The 18,956-nt window shown below is 46.6% G+C and overlaps 1 protein-coding gene across 1 annotated transcript in view; it reads right to left on the bottom strand.

The window, feature by feature from the left end:
• Positions 1 to 813: 813 nt before the first annotated feature.
• The window catches only part of JPH3 (junctophilin 3), a 116,734-nt gene continuing 98,591 nt past the window's right edge, over positions 814 to 18,956 (bottom strand). The window contains exons 4-5 of the mRNA XM_074968865.1: positions 16,498 to 17,417; positions 814 to 5,457 (exon numbers count right to left, since the gene is read on the bottom strand). Of these exons, the coding sequence (XP_074824966.1) occupies positions 5,377 to 5,457; positions 16,498 to 17,417 (1,001 nt within the window). The 3' untranslated portion in view covers positions 814 to 5,376. The remainder of the gene's footprint in view (positions 5,458 to 16,497; positions 17,418 to 18,956) is intronic.

Below are 18,956 nucleotides of genomic sequence, written 5' to 3'. Positions count from 1 at the left end.
AGCTCTGCTTATTATCAACCTGTTAGGTGGAGATGGGCCCAGTGGCTGCCCTGACCCCCATCTCTAGAGCAGAATGCCTCAGCGTTACAGCTAACCAAGAGAATTGCTTTCTGAGATGCTGTCAGTATGCGGAGAGGCGGGGAGGCTGGCGTGCAACAGTGGAATTACTGGTGCCATCAATTCTGATTCGCTGGTGCCTTTCCGAAGCCTCAAACTGCTTTTCCCTATAGTCTCAGCAGGATCACTTTACCTGGCACCAACATGCAGCCGCTTCTGGGGCAAGACACAGCTGCCATTATGCAGCAGGATAGAGACAGGAAGTGAAGAAGAAAACCAGATCCAGTTAAAACAAGTCAATCTAGGGGGATCAGTGCTTTGATAAGCCACTGGTGCTTACACACCTGAAAATGGAGCCAAAGGATTTTTAATGACAAGTGATCGGGATCTTGGCTCTGTGTTTCATCCAAATTGGGAGATAAAAGTAATCAGGTAGATGCATCTGTATTGTGTATGCACTGTATAGAAATGTATTGATGGAGCTTATACACCCACGCTCTCTCTTGGATGTATGGAAGATGTGTAAGTGAGTGAGGCACACAGCATCATCCTCGCAGTCAGAGGCGTGTGTGTGAGAGAGACAGACAGATCGACAATCTTCATGGCAATGTAAACCACCCAGACCAGAACCTCTCAGAGTGATGGGTCCCCAACAGCTTCTGCCACATTGTAGGTGTCAGATTACATGTCATTTGATGGCGAAGTCCTGCGGATCATTTCTCCTCGCAGTCCTTCCTTCCTTCCTGATCTCTCTCCGTCGTCACCATCCTACAAACCCTGCATGCTAAGGAAGGGCCTGATTTTTTCATGTGGCACCGTTTGACTTCACGCTGACAATCAGCCCCTGATAATGCCTTGGCAAGTGGCATCCTGGGGTCCTGGGTGATGGAGCGAGCGCTCAGTGCATGATCAGGCATGCGCCTCCTGCCACCAAGACTGCGCTGCTGGAGCGCACTTAGTTTCCCTGTAACTTAGGTCATTGACAGTGAGGCTTGCCTCAGCTGTCCCACATGTACCTCCATGATGCTCAGTGCTCTTTCTGAATGTCTCAAGCACCATGTAATGTTTATCTCCTCAGCTTGTCTGGATACCTTGCTGACTCACCTGTGCTTCCTTCCTCAGATCTGAATGAGATCTCTTCTTCCACCTGTGCTGTTAGCACTTCCTTTTCACTAGTGTTTACTGGCTGCAAACCAAATGCTGCTTTCTGGCCCCCTGACTTATCCTTGTGTCTGCTCTTTTTGGGCCACACTGTGCATTCCAGTCCTGCTCCAACTCTGATATGTGCCTTCATCGCATGTCACATGGCTGTGGTGCAGGGATTTCACGCCTCTGCTTTTGCGGCTGCGCTTAGGGATGGTACCTTTCTTGCAGTAAACCAGCATTAGCTGCGCGTCTCAGCATCTCTGTCCTTATGCCAAGTAATCTACTCCTTGTGTTTGATTTCAAGTGTCTCCAGACAGCATCCCCTCGACAACAACACAAGGCAAGAAACCAGAGCTAAAGGATAACACTGCAGTGTCCGCTTCCTTGGAAGGCCAGACCGTCTGACTTCAGTGCCATGGAGCTCCTTAACTCAATGTCAGCTTGTCCTCGAGAAAGTGTAGCATAGTCCTGCATTCCACACTATTTGCACAACAGAAGTCCATTCCATACAGATAGAGGGTAGCACCCAGAAAAGAGCGAGCGTGTGCATGTGTATATTTGACATTGACCAAGAAGATCCTGTTCAGAGACTTGCAGGCCGGAAGGGACCATTGCGATCTCTGGTCTGGGTTATGCAGGAGGTCAGACCAGATGAACGTCCCCCAGAATAATTCCTAGAGCAGAGCTTTTAACAAAACATCCAATCGTGATTTAAAAATTGCCCATGGTGTTAAAACACTTGACAGATACAGGAAGTAACCAATTACCCTCTAACGCAGGGGTTCTCAAACTGGGGCTTGTGACCACTGAGGGGATCATGAGGTTATTACATGGGGGGTCATGAGCTGTCAGCCTCCACCCCAAACCCTGCTTCACCTTCAGCATTTATAATGTTAAATATAAAAAAAGGGTTTTATTTTATATAAATAATATTTATTTAATTTATAAGGGTGGGTGGGGGCTGTCGCACTCAGAGGCTTGCTGTGTGAAAGGGGGTCACCAGTACAACACACATGGAACCAGCCCTCAGGACATGAGGTTGGATTGGTTATAAATAGCTGCAACTTTCTCCTTAGGAAAATGAGAAGATCCCTAAGACTGAAAAGCAAAGTCAATTGTCTTCAGAATCACACAGCTGCTTGCATGCATCTGTCTAGCTACACATTTGAGTATACATGTAAAACAGCGTGGAGAGAGAGTATATGTGGATGTGGTGTCTAGATACTATGGTGCTGCATGTCTTAGACATGCCGAAGAGAGAGAGAGAGCCGTGAACACAGTACTTATGAGGTACAATGAGCTACTTGTCAATAATATTTTTGGCTCTGGGTGGATGTGAAAGCACAGAGCTAAGACAAATTGCTTAACTCACTTTGATTAATCAAGGGATCATTATTTTTAATCACATTGTTTGGGAACCAATTAATATTACTCTTCAGATGTCTTTCAGACCCACTGAATCTTAGACACTTTGCTTGACTGAATTTTTAGTCCCATGGAAACTAGAACATAAGAACAGCCAGAGTGGGTAAGACCAATGGTCCATCTAACTCAGCATCCTGACTTCTGACAGTGGCTGAGGCCAGGTGCTTCAAAGGGAGAAACCAAGAGATGAAAGACAAATGGAGTTAGGTTGAATTTGGGGTAGCCGTATATCGATTCCTTGGAAGTCTGCAAGAAAAGCACTAATAACTAGTCAGTCACCAGTGTGAGAAACCTAGTCATGAAACCACTAGTACTTTTATTTGATAATGATATGCATTTTTGTGCTGTTTTATACATATCTAAATATTGTACTGTGTTTGCATTTAAATATGTAACCTACTTCTGTAGGTATCTGTGTGTCATGCACTTACTGGAATGTACAAAAAAAGTTCTCTAGAATCTTTACAAAGAGTTGCAAACAGAATTACAAAACACATATCGCAGCATGTATGATTTCCTAGGGCTGCAATTACATTATGTCGTTATTTGGTTCACTTAAGGTCTGCAGCAACCGTTCAATATTAAAAAAGATGAATGGGGAAAAAAATGAAGATGGACCAAAAAGATGGACTGTTCCCCTGGAAACAAAATTATCAGAAAGGTTACTAGGCTTGCATTATCTGCCTTTCATTCCTTCCATCCCACACCCTCAACCCAGAAAGGAAAACAAACAAAAAAAGGAAAGAAAATGGTAAGAGAGAATGAGCGTGGCAGTTTAAGGAAAAGAACTGAATTTAACTGGCACATGCACTAATCTTTAGTTTATTTCTGGTTAAAAATATAGCAATCCAGTGCAGTGTAATAAAGAAATCTGCTGAAAAGGTAGCAGAGAAACAGATAAAATGTAAGCAAAGCAAAGCCAAGTCCACAAGTCAGGGTTGTGCCCAATACTCTGTATGTAAAATGATGATACGGATTTGGTCACAGATAAAATCTAGAGGATTGTATACGGGCCATATCTGACCCTCATGACCCCCCCCACCCTTTATCCGATGGATTTGCAGTGGGTGTAATTGTGGGTCAGATAGGGTTCCAATATGTACTGTATCAGAGAGAGGCAGTTAACTTTTTGAAGTGCACAGCTGACTTATCCGGCAAGGACAGACTGCATGTGGTCTTGGGGATGGAGGTGGGCAGGGAAAACAGTTAAATTGTTTTTGGAATGTAACAGGACTTCAGGAATTTCCAAGCAACTGAGCTAAAACCATGCTCTTGTCATTGCAACCATAACAGCTCAGGACTGGTGTACTGCATCTTTAATGAATGTGTATTATCGGGGAGGAAGGGGTGAGGAAAAAATCAAGGCAGGCATTGATTCATAGAAGGGTAGGACAGGAAGGCACCTCAGTAGGCCACTTCCATTACGAAGATGTTAAAACAAACAAAATTAAGTGACGTATAGAAAAGAATACATCCTTAGAGGCTGCTGTTGCCAATGACATTTTTTTACAGGGACATGTCGGAAGCTGGAATATATATCCTGCATACAAAGTGCAAAAATACGACATGCTCAGAGCCCAAGCATGATGTCTGAAGCGGTCCATGGCAAGATGTAACAAGCATACCCAGCTGCGCTCCTCCGCTCCTGCAGCTGTTGCAATGCTCCTCCCCAGATGTCCTTTGCTGGATCAGAATCGAATCTCCCACCAGACAGCTTCCTTGCATTCTCTGTGAGCGCTGGTGTGTTTGTGTAGGTGTGTTGCAGTTCAGGATGGGATAGCTGGTGATTGTTTTAGTATCACCACTCCTGGGGGTGTGTGTGGGTGTTTGGGGGGGCGGATTTGGGCCGTAATAAGCTACCAGGCAATTTATGGGGTGAGGAGGGGTGGGGGAGGGCAGATTTGTAGCTAGGAGGAATCAGCTTTGAACGGAAAGAGGGTGGCTTTGGGCGGTTTTGCCCTGGCCGAGTGAGGACGGGAGGGTGCCAGCAGGTATGATATTTACACCTTGTAATCCCCACCACCACCACCACACCAGAACTGAGCAAAATGCTGATTGCTTCAGAATTTTTTTAAACTGTAACAAAAATGGGCCACTTTCCTTTCATCCTCTATCCTCTGTACTCGGGGGGGGGGTCTCTTCCCCCTCCCCAAGCACCTCTTTTTCTCCTCCTCATTCCTGCTTTTTTTTTTTTCTGGTAGCAGAGAAGGGAAGAAAAATGTGAGGTTTTGGTTTTTTTTGTGGCAGGGGGGTTAGAAGAGGATGGGTGAAAGGGGATTCCCCCCCCCCATCAACTTCACAACAATGGGGTTGAGTGTTTACACCAGAGACTCATTCAACCCCCTTTGCGTCCCTGTTCCATCTGCCCACCCTCTTACCTCCATTTTGCCATTTTTGTTCTTTGTTTACTTTGGAGGGGAAAAAATAACTGACTCTTATTTTGTTGGGATCCTGTCTCATCCTTTCTGGTACTGGGAGGGTCATAGAGTTGTTAGCATTCTGCCATGCCACACAGCATAGTGTTGTACAAGCAAAGAATTTTGGCTAAAATCCAAAAAACATTACCCAGGAAAAAAAGGCAAACTGTGAGTGAGACTCAATCATTTGTTGTTCTTCTGTGAAAAGACTTGGAAGTTGTCACAGGATGGTTCAAGTTATGATCTTTCCCTTTTTTTGATTTGTTTTTGTTTGGTTTTTTTCCCCCGTTCGTACACGTAACTCTTATTTTTTCGAACAAGACAGTCTCAATTAGATGAAAAAGTTAATAAACAAAATGGCGACGCCAATGTTCAGTAAGATCACCATGACTACCAGAATGGGAGCCGAGCCCTGGAACAGAGAAAGAGAAGGAAAGGAGTTACAAACCATGTTGAAATTTAGTGGTTAGCCAACTGTTGGTAGGAAGGATCAGAATCTGTAATTATACCATAACCCGGCAAGGCATGGTTTGTTGAGGTGCAGAGCACCAGTAACTTCCACTGAAGCTATGGGTACCTCTATGCATGAGACAAAACAGGTTGAGGGAGGGGTAAGTAGTACTTAAGTAGCACCTTCCATCCAAGAATTTCAAAGCACTTTGCAACTGTTAGTGAATTTTGCTTCACTGTCACCTTTTTGAGGCCGGTAAGGATTCTACACTGAGGAAACAGAGACACACAGCAGGTTTTGTGGCAGAGCCAGGAAATGACCCCAGATGTCCTGACTCCTAGGACTTTGTTTTAACCATAGGATCTCTACCTCACCTGGCTTTTGTCCATGTACAGTTCAGTGCAAAGACAGCTTCTGAGACCTCAGAGGCGCTCGTTGTCATCGTCTTCATGAAATAAACCAATTATGTTCAGTTAGGGGCATGCGCTGTGCACCCCATGGGCCAAATGCAGCCCCCGGCAGTCCTAGTTACGGTGGAGTGAGGACAAAGCTGATGGACTAAAGATAGAGCACAACACACCTCATTCGGTTCTCAAAGGGAGGCATTGGAGCAATCCAGTGCATTGGTGCCAAGTTGTGACCATGATGGGAGGTTGACTGAGAAAGCGTATACCTGGTGGATCAATAAGTGAGGATAGCAACTGAGCTTGGATTCCCTCCTGTCATGTACACAGTGAATCTTGCCTTAAGGGACCAGCTAAATCCAGGTGCCTATCTGAGGTGATGATGGGGAAAAAAGATGGTGCGGAATGGTACTCACTACGCTTTGGGGCACTTTGGGGTGGTCTCTTCGGAGAGTTGGTTGTCTAATAAGTGTGAGCTCCCGTGCAGGGTGCAACACACCCTAGAGGTGGGCCAGCGCTGGGACATCAGTCTTCTGTGCTTGGCACGCTAGGCTGCTGCTCCCTCTTTAAATGCTAAGCCTCTGAGTGGGACTGCAGTGTGGCACTCCTGCTTGCCTCGACCAACATGGTTTGGAAGAATCCAAGTACTGGGGCAGGCTAGAATGCAAAACTGAATGGGAGGTGGCGGGCACTGGATGGAATAGCCGGCACCTTTGTCTCAGCTGCTGCAGTTGGGTAGCACAGGGAATGGGATACACAGTAGGACAGCCAGAGACCGTGAATGGCCCCCACTCATAGTCATTTTTAATTATACAGATTTGTTTATTTCATGAAATGGCGCAATTAGTTCCCTGCTTCTCCCTCCTTCCCTCCCTTCTTCATTATAACAAGGCTCATCTGCCCATTCTGGTTGGAACAAGGCAGGGGTGGATGCTCTCATTAAGCCAGTCTTCATACCACAGTGCAGATCTATTTAAAAACCTCCTTGCGAGACAGAGATCATTTCTCCTCTGGAGCCGCTTGATTCATTTCACATTTGGGGAGGCGGGGGCCCAGGGGAAGGAGGACAGGGAGGATGGGGCTCTGCCTTTGAAAAGCTCAAGCTTGCTGGAAAGGCATATGCTGTTGCGTAGCAACAAGGTCAAAGGAAGCCAACCAAATGGAAGGATTTCTGAGGGAGCCTCCTGGCAGCCAGGTAGCTGCTCTGGACTGGTTTGTGCAAATCACTTTGCCTGTAGCCAACCCTTTTGGGTGCCGAATTCCTTCTCTGCTTGCTGCCAAGCTGGAGCGAGGCTAAATACTGTGATGCAGATTGTTATTCACAGTACTAGCTCCATTTCAAAAGATTATTGGGTTTCACATGCTTTCCCCTTGGATCAATAGGATAATAGGTTGCTGATGGTTATCAATCTGGTTGTTTCTGCTGGCAGGGTAGCACAGTGATGCAAAAACCCACTGGGTCTCAGCCACTCCCTAGTGCATGTTCTCTAGCCTTTGGTCCAGTCACAGTTTAAATGTCCCAAGTGACAGTGTTTCTGCCCCTTTTCCTATTCATGTGCTCGATCTAGTAGATCAAATTAACCACATACAGGAGACAAACTTACATGCCAGCCAGCCTGAATGCTGCTCAGGCAGATGGCATGTGGTACCCTCTGTGTCCTTCTGTCTCGTTGCTGAACAGAGTTGTAGAACAGGTCCAGATGTGGCTAGCCTAAGCATTTCTTAATTCTCTGGTCACTACAGCTTTCCCCTCTTAAATGCGAGAAAATGTAACCCTGCAGGCCTTCCTGAGACCAAACTCCCATGGCAATCATGGAGTTCAATGGAAAGTCGACTGGAATTTTACCCGAGTAGAGGCTGCAGGATTAGGCCCTTAACGTGTGCACTGGGATACCAAAGTCATGCCCGTGAGAGGTCTGTGAGCTTGTGGAACAGGTGAGCTGAGTTTAAAAATTACCTCTGCGTGTGCAGTTGTCTCTGGGGATTCCTTGCAACGGGGGCAGCTGATGTCTGACATTCTTTCAGCCTACAGCTTCTCTTTGCTTTTCACATTTGCCCTTTCTCTACCCCTCCTGAGCCAACTCCAAAGAGGACTATGCATGTAGTGATCTCTCCGGTGGGAATGGCCCACCCATTGTAAAGGCGTTGGAATGTCTTAGCAGAGGGGCCAGATTTCTGATAATATGCTAGCTAATCTAATAAAAAGTTTTGTGACCTTTCAGGGCTTTTGCTTCAACTCCAATTGTAAACTTTTAAATGCTGCTTATGCCTGGGCTTCTGATTCGACAGCATTGTGCTTGAACTTCCACTAAAGATCTACTCATCCCCTTCTTGTCCCCTGCAGTCACAGGAAGCTGACTGTCCTGGGATATGTGTCATCTTTTCCTGATTCCTCTTTGGTGCTCTGGAGGAAGATGAAACACTCTGAGGCAAGTGAGCCCTGGAGGAAATTCAGGCCTGTCCTCAAGCTGGCAACAGGTTGGTAAACTCCCGTGAACGTTTTAGAACCAGCAGATAAAGTGACTTCACTGTACTGTAGACCATGCTGGACCTTTAACAAGGGAAACCCACATTGAGACAAAAGAAAAAATCCCTTTTACTTTGAGGCCCTGTGATTTGAGACGCCACACACAGCTCTAGCCGTTCAGTGGCATTTTATTTAATTCTTGCCCCACTTTAGTTATCTGGTAACTGATCATTCGATTTAGAGAGAAGCCCAAATCAAAACCTGGGACTGACACGCCTGCAGACTTCGGGGGGGATGGGCCTTCAGAGCCTGAGCTGTTTTGCAGCTAGGGCTCACACGTCATTTGAGGGCAGAGTACTTTATCCCAGCGCCTACAAAGAGCCACTGCGCAGAACGGTAGAGAGAGATGTGCTGGTTCTAGGCAGTGACCCCAGGAGCTGCAAGGGGTTGTTTATAATTTCCAGTCCCAATCCCTTGTAAAGTCAGGGCACAGTTTCAAAATTTCACTCCACAGCCCAGCATCAATGCACAGATTTCCAGACTCTGCTCTACCACGAAGCAGCAGTGTAACTACATGCAGGGTGAATAGCTGGCTGACCACATGCTCAGAAGGGAATTATTATATGGATCCTCCTTTCACTCACTTGCCTTTCCACACTGGGGACGGTAAATTTCAGCAAGAAGACGAAGCAGCTGAGCAGCTCGGGGGCCTGATTCTCACTTATATGAAGGCCTCTTTACTTCTCCCTGGCAGTGTAAAGGGGCATGGAAGGAGGGGTAAATTATATTATTGCCAGAGAGGTGTAAATGGGCCTTAGTGACAATCAGGTCCTTGGCTTTTAAATTCATGACTTCCTGGGCACTGGGGATGTGGATCAAGAGTGATGCTCTGTAAGAAATAAAATGGACCCCTGCTATGAAATAATAATTAATCATAAATATTTTGGGAAGCTTTATGTTTTGAATGTAGTTTCCAATCTGTCTCTAGTATCAATGTAGTAGTAATCTCGTCACTGTAGTATCTAAGCACCATAATTTCTGTCTCATTATCCTGTTTGTGTCTAACTGTTATACAGCAACCCAAGTGTCTTACTGGGAATATGGGGGGCCAGGGAGGTGTACCTCACAAATAAAACCACAGCATTGTTCATTAAAATATGAACAATCTATTGTTGTTTGTTATCACAGAGTCTGACCTCTGTTATCTCTGCCATGGAAACTGTAGTGTGGTTACCTAAGAATCCTTCTGGGATCTCTTGAGTGTAATTATCAAGGATGCTGCTCAGCAGAAAGCCTCAGCACTGGGAAAATGCTGAAAAATCAGCAGCTGGATGTCATTGTTGCTGAATAGTAGCCCCCATGCAATCTATAGGAACATGTCACTGCTAAATAGTTAAAGAGCATTTACCAAGTAAAACATGGGGGTAAATTCTCATTGACACCTGTGCAAAGAGGGACCCCAGTAAGTGAGCACAGGAGTAACCAAGAAGAGAATCTGGCCCCAAATGTAGTTACATAAAAGAAGCAGTCACTTGGTGCCAGTGCACAATAAAATAGGGCATTACTGAAAAGCCATATAATACTGCAGCAGGGCGTAGTTAGATGGCAAGTGGATCCATTGTGGTTTATGGTCTCAGTAAGAAACACTGTCTGCCATTCTATGGGATCTGTACTGATGCCCATCACCTTAGTGTCTGAGCACCTCCCAGACTAATAGCTTGACATAGCAAGATCTCTTGCGTATTTCATGGAGCCTCTGCATCATCTCTCTTGCCTGGTTACAGGAAGGGCTGTATGTGAAGGCTGGGGTATGGTGAATCGGTGTGCTTCTCCAGAAGTAACGGGTGCCGTGTAAGTAGTAGACGCTGATAGTCAGAATGTAGAGATAATAGAAATTTGATCCTCAGTCCTCACTCAGAAAAAATTCCCGTGGACTTTCATCAGCCCTTAGGGATTAAGCCCTGGAGCCATGACAGCTATTTATTTGTGTGTGTGTGTGTGTGTGTGTGTGTGTGTGTGTATTTGGGGACCCATCCTGCAAGGTGCTGAGTACCCTCAAGACCCAATGAAGTCAGCACATCACAGGACAAGGGCCTTACATAATATGCATTTTTGTGTGTGTGTGTGAGAATACATTTTATTTACATAGTGCCTAGCTAAAGAAAGCCAGCCTGTAGATTTTACAATAAAAAAAGAACCGATTAAGGGGCTACATTTTCAAACACGCATTCCTAAATTGTACCTGTGAAGTTTGTGTCTGTGTGTTTGCAGACGTAATGTAAGTCCATCCTACTTATGAGGGTTATATGTATTAGTGCACCTGCACATTCTGCCAGCGTGACTTATGGGCCCATGTTATGAAGAGCTGTAGAGCTGGGTGTGAGTTGCAGGTTCTAGATCCAAATGCCAATGTTTCCGAAGTTTGGGGGTGATCCAGGATTTTAGTTGGCTGAATTATCAGGAGAGGGAGCCAGACACAAAGCTGAGATCCAGATTTTGATCCTAATTATTGCGTAGTTGCAGTGGTGGTGGGGTGTATTCATAGTTCGGGGGTTGGGTGAAGCCCATCTTTAAATATTCACTTCAAAAGGACTAAAACACATACAGGATGACAATAAAAATGAGGCTAAATCCTTCAGCTACATCAAAGGCCTCCTGATATCAAAAGGGTTTTGAAAGGACAACGTCAAGTTGAACATAACACTTCTGTCTGAAAACGATTTACCTAGAGTTGTTACAAGTAATCCCCGAGATGGCTGTACATGAAAGAGATTAGAGGAAAAAATAGTATTTCCTTGCCGCCCACCCACCCCCAAATGTGTTTGCTCTGTGCATTTGACAGCACTTTATGCAGAGGCAGTTTATGGATAATTTTATGGATAATTCTCCATGCCCACTGACGAGAGAACAAGAAGTAATGTGCTTAATTTGCAGCAAGGAAGACTTAAGTTTGGTATTAGGAAAAACTTTCTAACTCTAAGGACAGTTAAGCAGTGAAACAAGTTAAGTGTGGACTCCCCATCAATGGAGGTTTTTAAGAACAAGTTAGGCAGATGCGTCAGGGATGTCTAAATACCCTTAATTCTACCTCAGCATATGGGGATGGACTAGATGACCCCTTGAGGTCCCTCCCTACGTTTCTGTGATTTTATAATTTTACAGTTTGTTGTGTATAGTCACTGTGATCTAGTTATCCACTGGCTTTAAAGGGAGGTGATAGGCAAGCATGGCCCAGTCCTGGCTCAGCCCTAAACCAGGGCATTCTGGGGGATGTCATCTAACGGGACTAATACTTGGTCGTCTCAGGAACAGATGACAGGAAGCAAGTGGCTGCTGAACTATATATATATGGTCAGTAAAGAGAGTGGTTAGGGAGACATTGGACCTGTTGTGAGTGTCTCTAGGGAGGGAGACCTCAGACATGAAGTGTGGTGCTGTGGAAGTAGCCTTGAGAGAGGGCTGTGGCAAAAGGCTGTGGTGAGACAGGAGGTCTGGGAAGGCTAAGATCAAGACCTGAATGTGGAAAGACCCCAGGAACCCCATTGCCCAGATATGCAGATAAGCCCCATTCACACCAGTGTAAAGCAGAAAAGGGGCCTAAGCCAATGGCCTGGAAGACAGTGGAAGTCTTTCCCTAGACTTCAAAGGGCATTGGATCAGGCCCAGGCAGAGATACAAATGTGGGTGAACTGAACAGCCATTCAGAGTCCAAACAATGTTCACGTTGACCAGCCCAACCTGCCAAATGACAGCGGGAGCTGGGGGTGGGAAGAGCCCTTTACAAGCAGCCGCTAGGAGAGATTCACTCTCAGTGGCCCGTCTTCCTAAACGTCAGGTGGAAAGAGTCTCTGTTGGCGCAGGGAGTGGGTGTTAGTTCATTACGGAGGCAGCAACCGGTCGCTATTTTTATCACTTGTTTCGTATTCTTTGGGACTCAAGGTGACTACATTTTCTCCATCCTGAGGTGCAATCCCTTTAAAATGCTTTGAAAGCCCCTGAAAGAGCCGAGAAAGGAACATTTGTCACCTACGTAGGCCGGGAGGTTCTATTTCTGGGGAGAGCTGCTGGATTTCATCCGCCCTGCTTCCTTCCCCCTTTAAACATTGACTCATATCACCTTCTTCTCTCAGGTATCCTCCCCCTGGCTCAATACCTGGCCAAGCAGCCTTTGCTGACACCCTCATCACTTCCACTGTGATACCTCAGCAGAGGCGTGCTAATTACAGGCTGGCTGGCTCCCTTTCACTTTCCCTGATGACAGTGAAACATGCTTAGGATATCTCAATAGAGAATGTGCCTCTTAAAAAAACAAAAGCCGGCGGCCACTGGAATTTTTCTCTTTCTGTTTATAATGCCTTGCCGGTTGTTGAAATTGAACAGGGACATTTCTGTGGTCTAATCAAACAAAGCTCCCATAACCTTCACTGAGCATCTGGCTACATTGAGGACCACAAGAGTTGTCCTTGAGTTGTTTGAAATAAGACAGGATTTTAGCAAATAACTGAGAAAACCAAATCTGCATCTGACAACATCTGGGGGTGAGGGGAAATGTGTTAGAGGTGAACACAGATTTTTGGTAGCATGGATTGTACCCAAAAGTGGACAGGGCTTTACTAATGAACATCTGTGAAAGGAGAACGTCAAAGGACCAACTGTTCATCCTGCTGAAATCAACGGGCGGTTTGTCATAGACTTCAGTGAGACCGGAATTTGTCCCTGTAAGCGCTTCATCTAAATAAATGTGATCATAGAATATCAGCTTTGGAAGGGACTTCAGGAGGTCATCTTAATCCACCCCCCTGCTCAAAGTAGGACCAATCCCCATTTTTGGCCCCAGATCCCTAAATGGCCCCCTCAAGGCTTGAACTCACAACCCTGGGTTTAAGCAGGCCAATGCTCAAAGCCCTGAGCTATCCCCTCCCTCTGCTAGCACTCCTGCTAAATTACGATAATCTAATGAAACTGTTTGGTATCAGTTCATGTCTGAATTCTGGCCTGACTGAGGTCCCACAACACTCATTAGCTTGCCTGGGAGATGCAGCTGTTCAGCCCCTTTGCAACTCAAGTCATGTATTTATTCTCCCCTCCCTAAAAACATGATGAATTTTGTGCTGATGAGTAAAAGGGCTGCTGGCATTTTAAAGACTCTTTTCCTCCATACCTCCCCAAAGATTAGTTCTCTTTTTCAAAGACTAGTCCAGAGGCTACAGAAAGCTATGGACCACTCAAACGTAGGACAGATTTCTGCATCATACAGTCCCCGCAACCTGACAATACAGGTGCCAGTACTCGCCCATCCATGTCCATAGTCCTCTGCCCAAATGGTGGCAAGCCGCTGCATGTTGATGTGAGTTAGTTCTGGGTGTGCAGGTCCACACACACACACAGAAACATCAAGGTTTTGGTTTTTTTAACTTTTTATTTTAAATTTTTCATATGAATTGAGTACTGGCTTGAGAGCCCTGAAGACTGAAATCCCCTGACTACCCACAGAAAGCACATGCCAAAGCAGCACATGCTTCCCAGCCTCTTCCTCCCCGCACCGGTTGTTCAGCCCTGGCCTGGAGGGATCACATCTAGAGGGAAGGCACCACCTCCACAGCACTACAACGCCTTGGGCGCTCTTATAATGCTAATAACAAGGGGTGGGACTAGTGCCAGCTGTGATAATGGCTTCGCTGGGAACTGACCTGAACCCACCCTGTTCACTTGACATAGGGCACATAATAACTATTGGATGGTCATTACTTGTGGTCATTACTGCGCTGGGGTGGGATTTGGACTGATCACCCAGAGGAGAGAAGCTACTGCAACTAGGAGCCAGTATTCTGGTTTCAATAGTGGCTCCTGTTGAGCTGGTTTATGGTCGATTATTTTTAAAACCGCCTGTCCTGCAAGAGTGATGCTCAAGGATGTTCCAGGTAGGTCAAAAATAGACCTGCCCAGCTAACAGCCTCCCTTTCTTCCGCTTTCGGAAGCGACTCAGTTGTCTTTGAGATGAGAAATGTCCTTTTCAGCAAACAGCTTCACAAACAACAACGCTGGGGATGGCAGGAAAGCAGGGCTGCTGTGCAAGCTGTCCGCTGTGTGGGAGCGCACAGACTTTTGCAGGAGCTGTGGTTTGCGTTCTGCAAAACCTCTCTGCCAGGAGGCTCTGCATCAGGACTGCCCACGTGCTGGAAGCAGCCTGCTGGAAATAGGAAGGCTTGTCTAAAACTGGCATTCTAAGTTGTGCTCTGGGGAGGCTGGATGGACTTAAACCTGCTTTGAAAAACTTAATGCCTGTCTGGGAAGTCCAGAGCGGCAATGCTTTGCACAGGTTTGGGGTTCCCACTCATGAACCCTGTGGCTCTGACGGCACAGAGCTAAAAGGTGCTATGTCCTTTTCCTGGTTCTGATACTGCTTCACTGTGTGATCTTGGACAAGGGGCTTAACTGCTCTGTGCCTCAGTTTTCCCATCTGTAAAATGGAGCTAATCACACACGGCTACCTTTGGGTATAGTGAGGCTAAACTCACTAATGTTGGTGAAGTGTTTGGAGATCCTTGAAGGTGCAACATGCTATATGTATGCGACATTGTCTTGTTGTTATGCTGTGGATGGGTGATGCTTTGTGTCCTAGATATACTCGCTCAACAAGCTCTTTCTGATTACTCCCTCCCTGTCCATGCCACTGGAACCAAACCCTGTTAATGCAGAAAACTCTTTCTAGAACAAAGAGTCGCCAGCAACATGGGTTATTTAAATCCACATATCATCTATCACTCTGTATTTCATTAACTTCAACTCAAACCTTCGCCATCTGTTCCACCCTTGGTTATGAATGTGAGAAAACCAAACATGCTGCTTCACAGTTATAGCACTTAGAAATATGATGTGCATTCTAATGGCTTGTCTGTGCATCTTTACATGCAGGCTGTGCCTGCTAGTTAGTCAGTAATAACTGTCTTGTATTAATGTTTGTTTAGATCTGAAGCCAGGGTTTGAGCGCCAGTTCCCTGTGTGTGTGATCTATATCGTAACTATGTCTCCAGCACATAGGTTGGGTTCAACTCCTGTGAACCGCAGAAGCTTGTCTAACTCTGGGGGAGTATATGATGTACTGAGTTTGTGTGCATAAGTAACGTCGCCTGCTAGATCCTAGCCCACAACAAGGGCTGGATTTCACCTTTAGCTCCTGTGACAGAGCCCTGTGCATTGGTGCTAACAGATCAGTTGTTTAGGCCCCGCTCCCTGCAGATATTTAGGGCCAGACAAAGCACCTACACGCTCCCAGTGACTTCCATAGTGTTTAGTGCTATGCAGCTCACTCCCAGGAGTTAAACTAGAATCTGGATCATCCCTTATCCAGAAATTCAGAGAACTGTCCTAATTTTCTTGGGCCTCTTCCATGACTGTCGTATAGCAGAATTAAAGGATCCCATTCATTTCAGGCTTTGCAATGCAACATCACTATGGCACAAGAACGTTGCATCACACTTGGCGATACACTGTGCTGCAGTGACATAACACCACTGTACACTGTTGCAGTGGCATGAGGTAAAGATTCAAATACAGAGATGTTGCAACTGGGTTGTTTCATATTGTTGGACCAAAACAAGGCTTCGCCAGGCCTAGCGATAAAATGGTATCAACAAGAGCTGCATGGACCTGCACTTTTTTGCTGGGTGAATTTTCATATGGGCAGGAACCTGATAATTATTTTGTCCTTTCTGAGGGTGCTGGGTTTTTATTGGGTGGAGGGAGGGTGGTTTGCAACGATTCATACATTTGATCAAGTCTGAGTCCTGCTGGGATTTAATTGTCACAAAATTTTATCTTGTAATAAATCACATTTCCCTGCTTATACCCTCCGACACCTAATGTGGAAAACTTGCCATTTCCCCAGAGACATTTTGCCAGTAAAGCAAGCTGCAAAAACCACCTTTCAATGTACTTGATACCTTGTGTAGAATGGGAGGTGGGGGGAATTTAAGGTACTAAAGGTGGTTGGTTGGGGGGGGCAGTTTTTCTCATGGTGTAAATTTTCTTCCACACCTTTCTAACATTGCAACGGTTCTGAACCAGCTCAGGTTTGCCTTGGCGTCTGCTTCCTGAGTCAGGTTCAATGACACAAGTTTGTCTACTTACCGTACTGGACTTGAGCTCATCCCCATTTTCCTCCTCGGATTCTAGTGCAACAGGTAAGGATTTCTGTGGCGGGGAGAAGGTTAAGTCCCACCTTAATAGCCGGGGTTCCGCTTTGTCCCCGAACCTCAGATTTTCCAGTTTCTGCACTGTGGGCTCAGCAGAGGAAGCTGGCCTGAAATTCTCTTTGTTCTGGGACTTAGACCTCAGTCTCTGAACCCTAAAGCCCCGGTCTTCCCCACGGTGGTCCTCAGCCAGGCTCCTGCAGGCGCCTGCTTTACTATAGTGTCTTTTTTGGGTGTGAAACTCTTGCATGTAAGAATCCATCCTCATGAGGGGTTTCATTTCCATCTCGTAATTGCTCAGCTTCTCCTCATCCAGCTCAAGCAGCTTGGCACTCCCTGAGCTGTGGTTGTGGGACCTGTGGTGGGAAGTCCAAGAAACTGCAGCTGGGGAATCTGTCCACCTCTCTCTTTGCTTGTGGTTGGAGGCCGTATGTTTGTGCCCTCCACTCCGGCCTCCGTAATCTTCAGGGATGGAGGCAGACCCCAAATGACTGCTGCGCAGGGTCCCGCTTCTAACGCCACGCGTCCCGCCTGCTTGGTCTTCGCTCCAGCTGTTGGGTCTCAAGTAGTCTCCGCCTCTTCCCTCCAGCAACATCTGGATCTCCCCACCCCTCTCTTCGTCCACCGACACCTGCCTGGAGAAATGGGCGCTCTTGGTCCTGCAGGTGGGGCCCAACGGCGGAGTGGAGGAGGGGCTGGCAGGGAAGCTTTGCAGGGGGCTGTCGTCGGGAGTGAGGTCAGAAGGGGTGGTGCCTTTCCTGTACAGCTCTGGGCTTTCTTGCTGGAGCGGGGTCCCTGTGGAGAGGACCTCGATGTCATCGCTTGAGTTCTGACGCTTTGGCCTCTGGCACTCGAGCCCTTTTAAATGAGGGGAGAGAGAGAGAGAGAGAGACAGGGTTACTGCTATTCTGTGAGAGCATCACAGGGCCTTTCAGGGTAAAGAACAGGACTGACAGTATCGGACACCAGAGGTCAGGCCCATGACAACAACCTTCTCCCTGCTCCAAGACCGACACAATAGACTTGGCTGGTTTCAGACTGTGCCTGATACTGCCCGCAGCATCCGAAGTGCTGTACGTTATGACGAGCTGGAGCCCGGCAGGGCAGGGATCATGCAGACAGGCACCACACATGTTCTGCAGCGGCTCACGTCATAGCCTGGTGTGGGGCGAGGGAGTGCCGGCTGGGGCGCTTGGGTGATCTGCCAGGCATTTCAAAATACCTTCTTCTGCCTGGCCAACTCACTGTGATGTGCAGACGGGCCCTCTAACAACACTGATGCTTTGTCCTTGTTCTCTTCCCTTTGAGGTCCTTAAGGCACAGAGAGGCCAATGGTGTTCATAAGGCCCCCAGGGAAAAGCTGTGGCCGGATCCCCGATCCTAGTCCTGGGCACTAGCCACGTGGCCATTCTCTGCCCATACCACTGAGCATCTCATTCACAGTATGTACGTGAACACCCCTTTCTCTTCCCTACTACTGCACGTCCAGCAGTGGGACTGAAGTCCACTAGAGAAGTGGGCTACCCATCTGAATTGGTTTGACAATGCAAAGGTCATTTTGTCTGGAACTGGCAGGACTAGCGGTGAGCTTGAATCAAACCCCCAGATTGAAACAGCAAGGAACTTAGGGAAAGTTCAGAGCCAGATCTGAACTTGACAGTTGTCCCCTGTCTCTACAATGGGTCCAAACATCCCTGCACTTTGAGAGCATTAGGGTCAGGATTTTGAGCTGAACTTTACTCTGAAGATAATCTAAAGTTGCAGGCTTCTGGAGCCAAATGTAATAAATTTGTCAGTCTCTAAGGTGCCACAAGTACTCCTTTTCTTTTGACTGAGGCAAGACTCTTATTGAGAACTGGCCCCCCTGGAACTGGCTCCAGTTTTTTTGAAGGGCTGGATGTTATTATAGACTTATAGGCAGGGCAGTAGTTCATGACTAGCATACTGTGCTTTCAAAGCAATGCACCATGGTGGCCCTGAGTGCCTAGGAGACTTGAGACTCACTAGGATGAAATGCCTGTTCACGTTCCATGAGAATCCCTCTGAGTCTCCATTATTGCTGAATCTAGTTTATGAGGAAGTAAGCAGAATGCACCCTGATGCCACCCCAAACAGTGTACCCTGCAGAGTGCATTTCTGCATGGCATCTGCATCCTACACACATCCTCATCAGCCAATCAGCATTCAGATTCCCTCCCCATTCCAAATTTTCAAACCCTGCTATTTGCTGTTGGAAGGATGTGGTGTCTTTGATTTAAGCTGTTTGGATGAACCAGTACTCTGGCCAGTTATATTAAAAATAATACTTTGTAGTTACATGTAAGGATCTCAAAGCCCCTCACAAATTAGTTAACTCAGCCTCATAACTCCTCTGATGTGCCCAGTTTTATTATACCA

The sequence above is a fragment of the Natator depressus genome, chromosome 12 (genome assembly GCF_965152275.1).
Source record: "Natator depressus isolate rNatDep1 chromosome 12, rNatDep2.hap1, whole genome shotgun sequence".
In the NCBI taxonomy this organism is placed as follows: Eukaryota; Metazoa; Chordata; order Testudines; family Cheloniidae; genus Natator; species Natator depressus.
This window is presented reverse-complemented; position numbering and strand designations above follow the sequence as displayed.